The sequence below is a fragment of the Rhinatrema bivittatum genome, chromosome 3 (genome assembly GCF_901001135.1).
Source record: "Rhinatrema bivittatum chromosome 3, aRhiBiv1.1, whole genome shotgun sequence".
Taxonomy (NCBI): domain Eukaryota; kingdom Metazoa; phylum Chordata; class Amphibia; order Gymnophiona; family Rhinatrematidae; genus Rhinatrema; species Rhinatrema bivittatum.
Genome location: NC_042617.1, coordinates 450,366,060 through 450,379,226, shown reverse-complemented (window position 1 = coordinate 450,379,226; position 13,167 = coordinate 450,366,060). Strand labels below are relative to the sequence as shown.

The following is a 13,167-nucleotide window of genomic DNA, read 5'->3' as shown; positions in this document are numbered from 1 at the left end:
TCCTCTGGTTTCCTTGCTCGGTGTGCTATACCGATGTTGTTCCCGATCCCATTGGGGTACGTGGAAGTGGGCTTCTGAGCAGGTTGAGTGGCATCTTCCACCGGTGGGCTAGGCCTTGCTTTTAGGCTTGGTCAGCTCACCCTGTGGTAGGCTGCGGCGGTGCCATCGCGTGCCGGGTTGCCCTCCATAGAACACGCAGTTCGTCAGCTTGGTGCACGCGCACAACCTAGTAAGCGCAGGATCTAGGAAAAGCCAGGCGCATGGGCTGTGCGTGCACCTTGCCGTACCCCGCCTAGGTGCTCAAAATCTGTGTGCATAAATTTTTAAGCGCGAGCAGATAGAATGCACAGTTACTGCTGCCAATGGTGCCAGCAGCCAATAAATATAAGTGCCTTTCTCTCTGCGCTGCTTGTCATATTAGAGCCTCACAGTCTGACTTGGATTCCAACTTACGTCAGGAGTTTGAGGAAGCCCAAGGAGAGTTGGCCTCCCCAGACTTTGCTAAGCCCGGCTCCTCTCATTTGGAGGATGGGTTAGCCACAGCCTTAACTGGAAGTACCCAGGATCTGAGTACTCGCTTGACTGTGTTATCCGTGGGAGAGGGAAATTCAGCGGCACATATCCCGGTACTTTCAGGGCTAGGCATGGACCCTGATGCCTTTTTTCTTTGGTAGAATTTTCCAGGGTCTACAAGCCTTTGTACAGACGCAATCTACTACTTCGCTTGCCCCTGTCCAGGCGGACCCTCAGCCGGTAAGCCCTCCCTCTTCCAGTCCTATCGGCAGACCTCGAGGCATGCCTCGCCTTACCAAGGGCATCACTGGTAGGGGTACCAGGTGACTCAAACGCGGGCTCGTATACAGTCTATACTTTGGCCAGAGGAGTGGCCTCAGTGGTGGTGGCCAGAAGACAGCCATGGCTGCAGAATTGGTCAGCAGACGTAGCCTCCAAGGCCAATCTTACAAAGATGCCCTTTAAAGGATTACTTCTTTTCGGAAGTGAATTGGAAAAACTGGCCAGTACATGGGGCAAATCTCCAGTTCCCCAGCTACCAGAAGATAAGAGAAAGTTACAGCGCCCTTTGCCTATGAGGGGCTGATCCAGGGACTCCCAACAATTTTGCCCCTACAGAAATGTGAAATTTCAGAGGTCTCGGCCCTTGGAAGGTCTCTGTCCTTTCATAGTCGACAGGCCAAAAGAGGTTCAGGTTCATCCCGAGTCCTCCAATGAAGTTTTGCCGACCCATGCTTGGAACAAGGAGATAGGGGATAGACTTTCCCTCTTTTGCCAATGGTGGGTCGAGATTACTTCGGACAAATGGGTACTAGAGTTCATACAAGAAGGATATGTGCTGGAATTTCACAGCACTCCTCGAGACATACTCATGGTGTCTCCTTGCTACTCCCAGCACAAGAAGCAGGCAGTGGAGATTAAACTTTTAAGGCTCTTCAGGATGAGGGCTGTAATCCCAGTACCTATGCTCCAGGAAAATATTGGACTTTGAGAACATAAGAAATTGTCATACTGGATTAGACCAAGGGTCAATCAAGCCCAGCATCCTGTTTCCAACAGTGGCCAATCCAGGGTACAAGTACCTGTCAAGTATCCAAAAACTAAGTATATCCCAGGCTACTGATGCTAGTAAAAGCAGTGGCTATTTTCTAAGTCAACTTGATTAACAGCAAGTAATGGACTTCTCCAAGAACTTATCCAAACCTTTTATAAACCCAGCTACACTAACTGCACTAACCACGTCCCCTGGCAACAAATTCCAGAGTTTAATTGTGTGTTGAGTGAAAAAGAATTTTCTCCGATTAGTTTTAAATGTTCTACATGCTAACTTCATGGAGTGCCTCCTAGTCCTTCTATTATCCGAAAGAGTAAATAAACCGATTCACATTTACCCATTCTAGACCTCTCATGATTTTAAACACCTCTATCATATCCCCCCTCAGCTGTCTCTTCTTCAAGATGAACAGCCCTAACCTCTTCAGCCTTTCCTCATAGGGGAGCTGTTCCATCCCCTTTATTGTTTTGGTTGCCCTTCTCTGTAACTTCTCCATCGCAACTATATCGTTTTTTTGAGATGTGGCGACCAGAATTGTACACAGTATTCAAGGAGCGGTCTTGCCATGGAGTGATACTGAGGCATTATGACATTTTCTGTTTTATTCACCATTCCCTTCCTAATTATTCCTAACATTCTGTTTGCTTTTTTGACTGTCGCAGCACACTAAGCTGACTATTTCAATGTTTTATCCACTTTGATGCCTAGGTCTCTTTTGTGGGTGGAGCTCCTAATATGGAACCTGACATTGTGTAACTACAGTGTGGGTTATTTTTCCCTAAATGCATCAACTTGCACTTATCCACATTAAATTTCATCTGCCATTTGGATGCCCAATTTTCCAGTCTCACAAGGTCCTCCTGCAGTTCATCACAACCTGCTTGTGATTTAACTACTCTGAATAATTTTGTATCATCTGCAGATTTGACTACCTCACTTGTATTCCTTTCCAGATCATTTATAAATATATTGAAAAGCACAGGTCCCAGTATAGATCCCTGAGAAAATTGTCCATTTAATCCTATTCTGTTTTCTCTCTTTTAACCAGTTTGTAATCCATGAAAGGTCATCGCCACCTATCCCATGACTTTACTTTTCTTCGAAGCCTCTCATGAGGAACTTTGTCAAATGCCTTCTGAAAATCCAAATACATTAGATCTACCTGTTCACCTTTATCAATGTGTTTATTAACCCCTTCAAAAAAGTGAAGCTGATTTGTGAGGAAAGACTTGCCTTGGGTAAAGCCATGCTGACTTTGTTCCATTAAAACATGTCTTTCTATATTTTCTGTGATTTTGATCTTTAGAACACTTTCCACTATTTTTCCTGGCACTGAAGTCAGGCTAACTGGTCTGTAGTTTCCCAGATCGCCCCTGGAGCCCTTTGTAAATATTGGGGTTACATTAACCATCCTCCAGTCTTCAGGTACAATGGATGATTTTAATGATAGGTTACAAATTTTAACTAATAGATCTGAAATTTCATTTTTTAGTTCCTTCAGAACCCTGGGGTGTATACCATTCGGTCCAGGTGATTTACTAATCTTCAATTTGTCAATCAGGCCTACTACATCTTCTAGGTTCACCATAATTTGGTTGAGTCCATCTGAATCATTACCCATGAAAACCTCTGGAACGGGTATCTCCCCAACATCCTCTTCAGTAAACACCGAAGCAAAGTAATCGTTTAATCTTTAACCCCTCGATCTTCTAACAGTCCAACCGACTCCCTTGCAGGCTTTCTGCTTCGGATATATTTTAAAAAGTTTTTACTGTGAGTTTTTGCCTCTATGGCTAATTTCTTTTCAAATTCTCTCTTAGCCTGTCTTATCAATGTCTTACATTTAACTTGCCAACGTTTATGCTTTATCCTATTTTCTTCTATTGGATCCTTCTTCCAATTTTTGAATGCAGATCTATTGGCTAAAATAGCCTCTTTCATCTCACCTTTTAGCCATGCCGGTAATCGTTTTGCCTTCCTTCCACAATGTGTGGAATACATCGTACCCAAGAAGGAAGGATCCTTTCGCCACATTCTAGACCTCAGGAGGGTCTATTAACATCTGTGAGTGAATCATTTCAGGATGGAAACCTTGCAATTCTTGAGAATGGCTGTTCAATCGGGAGAGTTCTTAACCTCCCTAGATCTATCTGAGCCCTACCTACAATCCGTCAAGAAAACCAGCATTTCCTACATTTTGCAGTACTGGGCACCACTATCAATTCCGGGCGCTGCCTTTTTGGCCTAGCCACTGCACCCAGAACATTTTCCAAGATTATGGTGGTCATAGCTGCAGAATTGAGAAAAGAGAGAATCCTAGTGCACCCGTATTTAGACGACTGGCTGAACTGGGCCAAGTTCACGGAAGAGAGCCTCCGGGTGACCACCTTGCTTCAGAACTCGGGTAATAAATCTGGAGAAAAGCAGTCTCAAGCCTTCCCAGTCCTTAGAATATCTGGGAGTCCGGTTTGACACCAGGAGGGGCAAGGTCTTCCTTCTGACCACGTGGATAAGGAAGTTGATGTCCCAGGTGCATCAGCTGATGAGCGCTATACGCCCGAGTGCAAGGACACACATGCGACAGCCTCAATGCTCATTGCTGTCACATTGCAACCCGCAGTCTCAAGTCAATTCGATCGGTCTCCACTTACCTCCACTGGTGGTTACAGGAAGCTCATCTGAGCAGGGGTGTCCGTTTGTCATTAAGAGTCCCTGGCATGTTGGTTTATTCTTTTATTTAGTTTTTCATTGTTATTGCTTGCCTCAAAGCAGATAGTTGGTCTTCTTTCTCACACAAAAAGCATTGTCTTTCATTCTTCATCAGTAATTCTTTTGTTCTTGGGGCTCTTGTGAGCACTTGCTATTTCACTTGAATATTTGTTTTTTTAGCTCTTTCCAGCTGAATGGTGTTGAGTAATCTATAGTTCTGATATTTTGCTTTGTTCGTTCTCAGTGTTTGTTCCATCCCCTACCTTTATCTTGTCTCTTCAAGTCTAAAATGACTTCCCTTTCAGATCTTCTTTCTTGTCTTCTTGACATAAGCAACATTTGCTTCAGACTGTTTTCTACTTTGAACACGCTGGTAAATCCATTTTGTGATTGTTTCAATTCATCAGTTTCTAGATCTGCAGTGAAAAAATACATATAAGAAATATTTCTAACACAAATACCGTTATATATTTATATTCTCTTATATTAATGTGAACATGTTAAGATAGCAATACCATCTTTATTTTTATCCATCATCATGTTGTGTTTGGTGTCTAATAATTTCTAAAACCATAAATGTCTAACATTTCTGCCAAATCTCATGCTTCTGTCACATTTTGGATAATTTTGGTGAAAACTTCTTTTTAAAACATTTAACTGCCCCGCTAGCAGCAAAGGGATTTCATCTTTGAGCACAGAGAGCTGAGCAGGGATACATAGATATAAGGTATAATGCTGTACACCTTCCAAAAAGAGAAGTGAAATTTCTAAGTTAGGTTTGGCACAAAATTATAGCTTGCTTTTAGGTGCTGTGCACTTAACCACCTGATAGCCCCCCTGCATAGTCTTTTGATGAGTGAGTTTAAGTGTGCTGCTCCCCCAGTGGTTTCTGTGGAGGGTCAGAACATTGCTGAGGAAGACACTAGCTTTTTCTTGGTGCACAGCTAGCCCACTTAAGGATAATAATGAAAATTTGATTTCTTTGAGAATGTGCATTATGCTTTTTTACTGCTGTACATCCAGGAGAATCATTTGAACCCATTTGTTGCTTTGAGTTGGTTGGGTTGCAATGATTCTTTATTAGGTGTTATAAGTAATGTCTGTAGAAGCTTAAGATGGGATGCACTGGTTAGGTTCCTCTACCCCTTTATGCTATGCAAGATAATTATGTTATTACCCCCATATATCTTAATCCAAGTTAATTCGACCTGTTCATTGTAAGACATTTACTTGTCATTGTTGTTATTGTTTAAAATGTAAACCGAATTGATCAGTAATTCTGTTATTGGAAAGTCGGTATAGAAAAATGCTAAATAAATAAAATAAATATTGCTTATGCCAAGCGTGAGAACTAACAATACACTGTACTTGGGTAAATGTTTCCTAAATTGAAGAAATATTGCACTGTAGTGTGATAGAATGGCCCCACCTATGTGAAAGCACAGTGCATAGACAAAATGGGCTTGTGATGTTCAGCCAAATCCACTGTTTTATCTGCCTCTTGTGGCTTAATTCAAAGTGCTATGTAAATCTATGATGATGACCGACCAACCGTTCATTCCTTTTCTTACTGTTAGACCAGTCCATACTAGTGGGAATTCCTTATTCCATCTGTTGCAGACAGAGGATACACCTTTTGCTTTATGACATCTTTTGCTATAAAGGAGGTGTGGTCTGAAGCAGTTGCTAGTAGTCTCTGTCTCCAGCAGTTGCATACAAGAAGACCTGTTTTGCAAACCTTCCAGAGCCAGGGCTAGGCTCTGGTTGAGCAACTTGTACTTCTGGGGCAATAGTTCTGCGGGACTGATTTCCCCAGTGGAACATGCCTCTCACGTGACCCCTGGTAGGTTACATTCTCGGCATAAGATCCCAGTACCTCTAGAACCTGGCAGATCATCCCTGGAAGAGAGATCTCCCTGGTTCTAGGACCAACGGAAACTAGACAGGGAGGCCCAGCATTGTGCTCCCCATTTCCTGTCTCCCCTCCTTTTCACTCCTCACCTCTGTTCTGAGTGACTAAAGGTTAAAAAAAAAAAAGACATGAGAGCTCACAGAGGTCGACAGTTTTGTTGCAAGAGAAGGAACTGCTCTCTAGCCCTTCCCCAAAGTAGAGTACTGTTATGGGCATGAGAGCAAAGGGAGGGAGGTCATGGCATGATGCTAAAAAGTGGTGTTGATAATGGTACACAAGTACTGGAAAAAGCCTTAAAAAAAAAAAAAAAAAAAATCATGATGTGGGATTGCAGGTGTGTGGCCTTTGGTACCAAACTTCTCCCTAGCATTGCAAGTTCATTTTATGTGGCATGCGACTGGGATCCTGAAGCCACCATTGTCAGTCAACATAGGTACCTCCCCCCTCCCTGATCATTCTGATTTGACGAAGGGAGGCCTGCAGATATCTCCTCATACATCGGGGGAGATAGCATCAGTACAGCTCCATTATGGCCTGAGGCCTAAGAATTCTCCCTCAGTCTTCTTTGAGGAAGCTGGGATCAAGGTCATCCCACTCTCATGGTGTTGCAAGAACCGTGGATGGAGTCTCCCTTGGCTTCCCATGGATTTTCACCAGATTTTGTAGTGCTCATGCAACAGGCCTTCTGTGCAATGCAGAATCTGGGGTCTAAGAATTCCCAGAGTCGAGCGCTGTTGGTAGGTGGAAGGAGGAGATGGCCTTTAGGAACCCTCAAAACAGGAAAAATGAAGCTATCCTAAAGTAAGCCTTTACTACAAATGCTATGGCAATAACAGGCCTCCATATGTGGAGGATATCTTGCCTGATCTGTAGTATGCTGGATACAACAGCTCCCAAAGAATGTGGAAACAGCATGATTGGAATCGCATGTGTATGATCTTTTCAGATTGTCTTCTAGAGTGATAGCCTTGGGGAGTGGCATAAGAACATAAGAAATTGCCATGCTGGGTCGGACCAAGGGTCCATCAAGCCCAGCATCCTGTTTCCAACAGAGGCCAAACCAGGCCACAAGAACCTGGCAATTACCCAAACACTAAGAAGATCCCATGCTACTGATGCAATTAATAGCAATGGCTATTCCCTAAGTAAACTTGATTAATAGCAGTTAATGGACTTCTCCTCCAAGAACTTATCCAAACCTTTTTTGAACCCAGCTACACTAACTGCACTAACCACATCCTCTGGCAACAAATTCCAGAGCTTAATTGTGCATTGAGTGAGAGACTTTTCTCAGATTAGTCTTAAATGTGCTACTTGCTAACTTCATGGAATGCCCCCTTTGTCCTTCTATTATTTGAAAGTGTAAATAACCAAGTCACATCTACTCGTTCAAAACCTCTCATGATCTTAAAGACCTCTATCATATCCCCCCTCAGCCATCTCTTCTCCTCTGGCTTTGTAATTGGTTAGCAGATTGTGCTTCTAAAACTTGCTTTTGTAAATACCCATTTAAGGGAGGTTTTCTTTAGGAAAAGACTTGGAGAAACTGGTCAAAGATCTGTGTGAACCTAAACCTCAGACTCTTACAAGATAAAGCCTGCCCTGGGACATGAAACTAGAAGTAATATTGAGCCAGCATTTCTGAATAAAAACCCTAAAGTCAATCATGGAGGAGGTGAGGAAAGGGGGAGTTTCTCATCTCCTTAGACTTGGTAGAGGCCTATTTCCATATTCCTGTTTGAAGCACCCACTACTAGCTGATCTGAATGTCTGCTCGACAAAAACTTTCAGTTCCAAGTGCTACCCTTTGAACTTGTGACTGCCTCAAGAACTTTCACCAAGGTGATGTTGGTAGTAGTGGCAGCCCTACACAGGCAGGGAATATTGGTACACTCCTAATCTGATAACTGGCTCATCAGAGTCAAGTTATTTCAAGGAAGTCAACAGGTGATGATCAGTGGTTCAGCTCCTGGAATGCCTAGATTGGATGGTAAATTATGCAAAGAACAATTTGATGCTTTCTTAAATCCCTAGAATTTCTAGGAGCTCTCTTTGACACCAAGGAAGGAAGGATCGCCCTAACCTGCAAGAGGATTGCTAAGTTGATTGCCCACCTACAAGCCTTTCAAGAGCAGAGAGCGCACAGAATATGGGATTATCTTCAGCTTTTGGGCCTATGTCGGCCACCCTCAATTTAGTTCCATGAGTCAAGGCACAAATGCCCATTACAGCAGTCCGTCTCTTCTGATGGACCCCTATCTCATAGAGCTACTCATTCTGCCTTCCCATACTTCACTGGATGAAAGAAAGTATAGTGGTGGCTTAAACCCCTCTAATCTCCTAAAAGGAGTAGATCTAGAGCCATCTGATTGGATTGTCATAACTTCGGTCACCAGTAATTTCAGATAAGAGCCTACTGCCAAGACCAGGTGGCCCAAGATGTTTGGATGATAGAGAAAGCAACCTGATCAATAAACAGATTGGAGATGAGGAATGTCAGACTAGCCCTATTGCACTTCTTCCCAATAATAAAAGGAAAGGTAGTCAAGGTACTTTCAGACAATGCCACAGTAGTAGCTTACGTCAATAGGCAGGGAGGTACCAACAATTCCCCCTCCTGCTGGTGGAAGAGGTATGTCTGCTCTTCAGATGAGCAGAGTGAAATTTACCTTGGCTCTCAGAAGCTCACATTTCAGGGAGAGAGAATATCTAGGCAGACTTTCTCAGCAGAAAGTCCGAATCCAGTAGCCTTTCAGCAGATAGTGGATCAGTAGAGTCCACCATTCATGTACCTGATGGTGACCTAAGCGAATGACAAGTCAGACAGGTTCTTCAGCAGACGAAAGAAGGTGGAATCCAGCTGGGTAGACACCCTCATCAAGCCTTGGTTAAGGGATAGATAGTCTGTTCTCCTTCCCACCTCCCCTCCCCCAGCCGCTGTTCGGCAAGGTAATAAAGAGGATTGAAGATCCTACAGTAATGGAACTGGTAGCCCCATGTTGGCCAAGACAGCCATAGTATGCGGACCTAATAAGGCTTCTGCCCAGCCCTTCACTGGCTCTTCCCTTGAAAGGGTGGGTCTACTTAGGAAAGGCTGCTCTCCAGTATTCATAACAACCATGCTTAATGCACAAAAGACATCTACTTCTCTAGCCTACGTTTGGATCTGGTGCCTATTTGAGAGTACAAGAATTTGCCCTGGAAGGCAATGTCTAGATAAGGGCTTGATTAGATAAGGGTCTGGATCAGGGATTGGTTTTCAGTTAGTTGAAGAGGCAAATGTCCTCTATATCCTTCTGCAGGAGCACAATCAAGGGTCTGCAAGTGACCACTCACCCAGACATAATAAATTATTTTAGGGGTGAAACACATTTGACTGCCTTTATCTGTTTTGGTTTTTTTTTTAACTATACACTGTCACCTTTTGACCGATGTCATCCTTCCTTCCCAAGGTGATGGCTTCTTTTCATTTGAATCAGTCCATCTTCCTCCTGGCCTTCAGAAGCTGTGAGGATGGGGACACTGCCTCCTAGATGTACGGTGCATAATCTTAAGATATGTAAAGGTCACCAACCCATTCCAGAGGACGATAGGCTATTTGCGTTGCATGGAGACCTCCAAAAGGAGAAGCAGCTTCCAGAGCCACACTGGCCAGATGGTTCAAGGAGGCCATCTCATCAGTTTAACTACTGAATGGCTCTCAAGCACTAATATCCTACAAGAGCACAGGTGACATCGTGGATGGGAGGTATCTCCAGTGCTTCCAGCAGAAATATGTAGGATGGCCACCTGGACATACTTACGTTTCTTTACAAGGTTTCACAGGCTAGATGTGAAAGCCAAGACAGACTTTGCCTTTTGTGCTGGAGTCCTTAAGGCAGCCCTGGCTTCCTGCCAACTGGCTTAGATATAGCTGGGGTATCTCCCACAAATGTGGACAGATCTAGCAGGAAGAAAAGGAATGTGAAATTTTGGTATTGCCTGATAATTTCTTTTCTTTTCCTTGAGTCCTGCTAGACCTGTCCAGGACCTACCCGGGAAAGCAGCAGCTGCCAAAATCCAATTTCACTAAAGTAGGCAATATAATTTCCTTTCTTGTCCCTTTTTTTTTTCTTTCTATCCCCATCTGGAGGAGGTTAAAGGGGAGAATTATATATGAAGAGGTAAATGAGCAGGGAGTCAAAATGGAAATTTCTCTCTAATTTTGGTAAATTTAAATATATATATTTTTGTAGTTGTCTTATTGTTCTGACACAAGAGTACTGCCAACTGCCTTAGACCACACTTCCCTTATAGCCAAGGATGACATCAAAAAGGGAAAAGACGTGTCCTCTGTCTCTGGCAGCTATGGAATAGGGACTTCCCACTAGTATGGACTTCTCTAGCAGGACTCAAGGAAATTTATCAGGTAAGACCAAATTTCAAAATTGGTGTGAAGATAATCACTGACTTTAATCACTATCTGTTCACTTACTTCTGTGTAATACTTTTGATTTAGGGTAAAGTGGAATGCTGGGATCCCAGAACACGGAATCGCGTTGGGGTGTTGGACTGTGCGTTAAGCAGCATCATAGCAGATACAGAGTAAGTGACAGCACTCCTGAACGCCAAGTATTGACACTGCATGCACATTCTCTAAAATTGTTAGGGCAGCAATTAGTAATGCTTTTTTGAAGGAGAATGAGCAGTTAGTTACATCTTGCTGTTTCACCGGCTGGGAAAAACTGTGAACAAAATTGGCATTAAAATAAAAACCATTTTCAAAATGCGGTGGAAAAAAGTAGCCACACCTATTACACTTGTTAATACAGTTGTTAAATATATTCCTCTGCCTCTTAAATTTCCTTTATGGAAAGGTCGCTCACTTCATTCTTCCCCATATGTTGAAGGGGGATTCTGTCTTGACAGCTTCCTCCTCTATCTTTGGGCTTCAAGCTCAACTGGAACCTCCCCCAGCTAGGCCTATAGTGCCAAGAATCTTATTTCACAGCTACCTGGTGGTGTTCCTTTTTTTTTTTTTTTTTATTCCCTCACCTTCCTCCTGAATATCCCAGATACCACTGCATCCTCCTACAGGTATCAGCTGAGTGATGAATGGAATTCTCTCCCTCCTGTAGTCTATGAATTATGTCATATCTCCAACCCCTATTGATCCAGTGAGCAAAATCTAGTTCCAGTAGAATCAAATCCAAATATCCCACAGTTTTCTATCAAGCTGGCCCCTTCCCTATATACATTTGTAGTAGGAATGTACATTCCAAACCAAATGAGGCCATTTTTGTTTCATTAAATCCAAAATGAATAATAAATGCCTTCATAAAACCAAAACATTTTCAGATTTTTTTTGTTTCATTCAGTAAATAGTACAAACTAATTGTAAGTAGTACATGCTGAAATGAAAAAGCTGAAGAAAATGGAAAAAAATAAAACCCCTGAAACAGAACTGAACCAAAAACAAACCAAACCAAAAAATATTCTGTCTACGCATCCCTAATTAATGGAATGATCCTTTCCTTATTATATCCACTAAACATTACAAATCTCACTTCAGTCAGCAGATTGATTGTAGACTAAGCATGATGAGATAGTATGCTTGTTTGCAGGTGATAAATGTATAATGGCATACACACCAGAAGGGATAAAAAAAATGGTCTTGGGTGTTTAAAAAAAAAAAATCTAGAAGACTGGTTATGGCTATGCAAAATGAACTTCAGTTCTAAAAATGTAAAACAATGCACTTCAGACACAGATCCATTCGTCACATATCAGCAGGACAAGAGCTGAAAACTATTACACAAAGATCTAAGATTAATCATTTCAACTGGTCTCCAGGCAGCCAGTTAATGTAATAAAGCAAATGGGAAAGCTAACAGTGCGCGTGGTCGCGTAAGTACAAGGTATTAACAGCTGAAAAAGACTCCCACTTTAAATCCTGTATTTAGTTCTGGATTTTATATCTTTAGAAAGGCTATTAAGAGGATGGAAGTGATTTAGAAAAAGATGATCAAAACTATGCATGGCTTGTACCACAAACTCTACAAAGAAGAGTTGTATTTTTTTACTCAGAATATACTCTATGGAAGAAAGGAAGGAAAGGGCGATGTTAGAAATATTCAGACATATGTGGCCCAGGCCCTAAATTCTGGTCCCTTAGTAGTGTGTCCTTAAACTTTTCCTCTGTTGTCACTTAACCTTTACTTTTGGTTATATTGAGATTATGATGGTGCAGAACAGCGTGGCACTGTTTGCATATTCTTTTAAGTAAGCGGAGAGATGGCGTCTAGGGAGAGTGTGCTGTATCAATATAAGTCTGATTGGATATTCTTGAGTCATAAGAACATGCCATACTGGGTCAGACCAAGGGTCCATCAAGCCCAGTATCCTGTTTCCAACAGTGGCCAATCCAGGCCGTAAGAACCTGGCAAGTACTCAAAAACTAAGTCTATTTCATGTTACCGTTGCTAGTAATAGCAGTGGCTATTTTCTAAGTCAACTTAATTAATAGCAGGTAATGGACTTCTCCTCCAAGAACTTATCCAATCCTTTTTTAAACACAGCTATACCAACTGAACTAGCCATGTCCTCTGGCAACAAATTCCAGAGTTTAATTGTGCGTTGAGTGAAGAAGAACTTTCTCCGATTAGTTTTAAATGTGCCACATGCTAACTTCATGGAGCGCCCCCTAGTATTTCTATTATCTGTAAAGAATTTTGTATGATTGAGTGAGGAGTCTTAAGAATCCCTATGGACAAGCTGATCTTTTTCAATCTAGTAGGGGAATACTCCTAGGCATTTGCCTAACTACTGTTTTATATCTAATTTGCCAGTGCTTATGCTCTTGTCTATTTTCATTTGGATCTGCTTTCCATTTTTTGAACCACTGCCCTTATAGCTTTAACTGCCTCCTTCACCTCACTATTAAACCATGCTAGCAGTCGTTTGATCTTCCTTCAACCTTTTTTAATGCAAGGAATATATT

At 42.4% G+C, this 13,167-nt stretch overlaps 1 protein-coding gene across 1 annotated transcript in view; it reads left to right on the top strand.

Moving 5' to 3' along the window:
- NOL10 (nucleolar protein 10) overlaps positions 1-13,167 on the top strand; it is a 226,040-nt gene that overhangs the window by 64,489 nt on the left and 148,384 nt on the right. Inside the window, exon 9 of the mRNA XM_029595891.1 lies at positions 10,687-10,772. Within this exon, the coding sequence (XP_029451751.1) occupies positions 10,687-10,772 (86 nt within the window). The remainder of the gene's footprint in view (positions 1-10,686; positions 10,773-13,167) is intronic.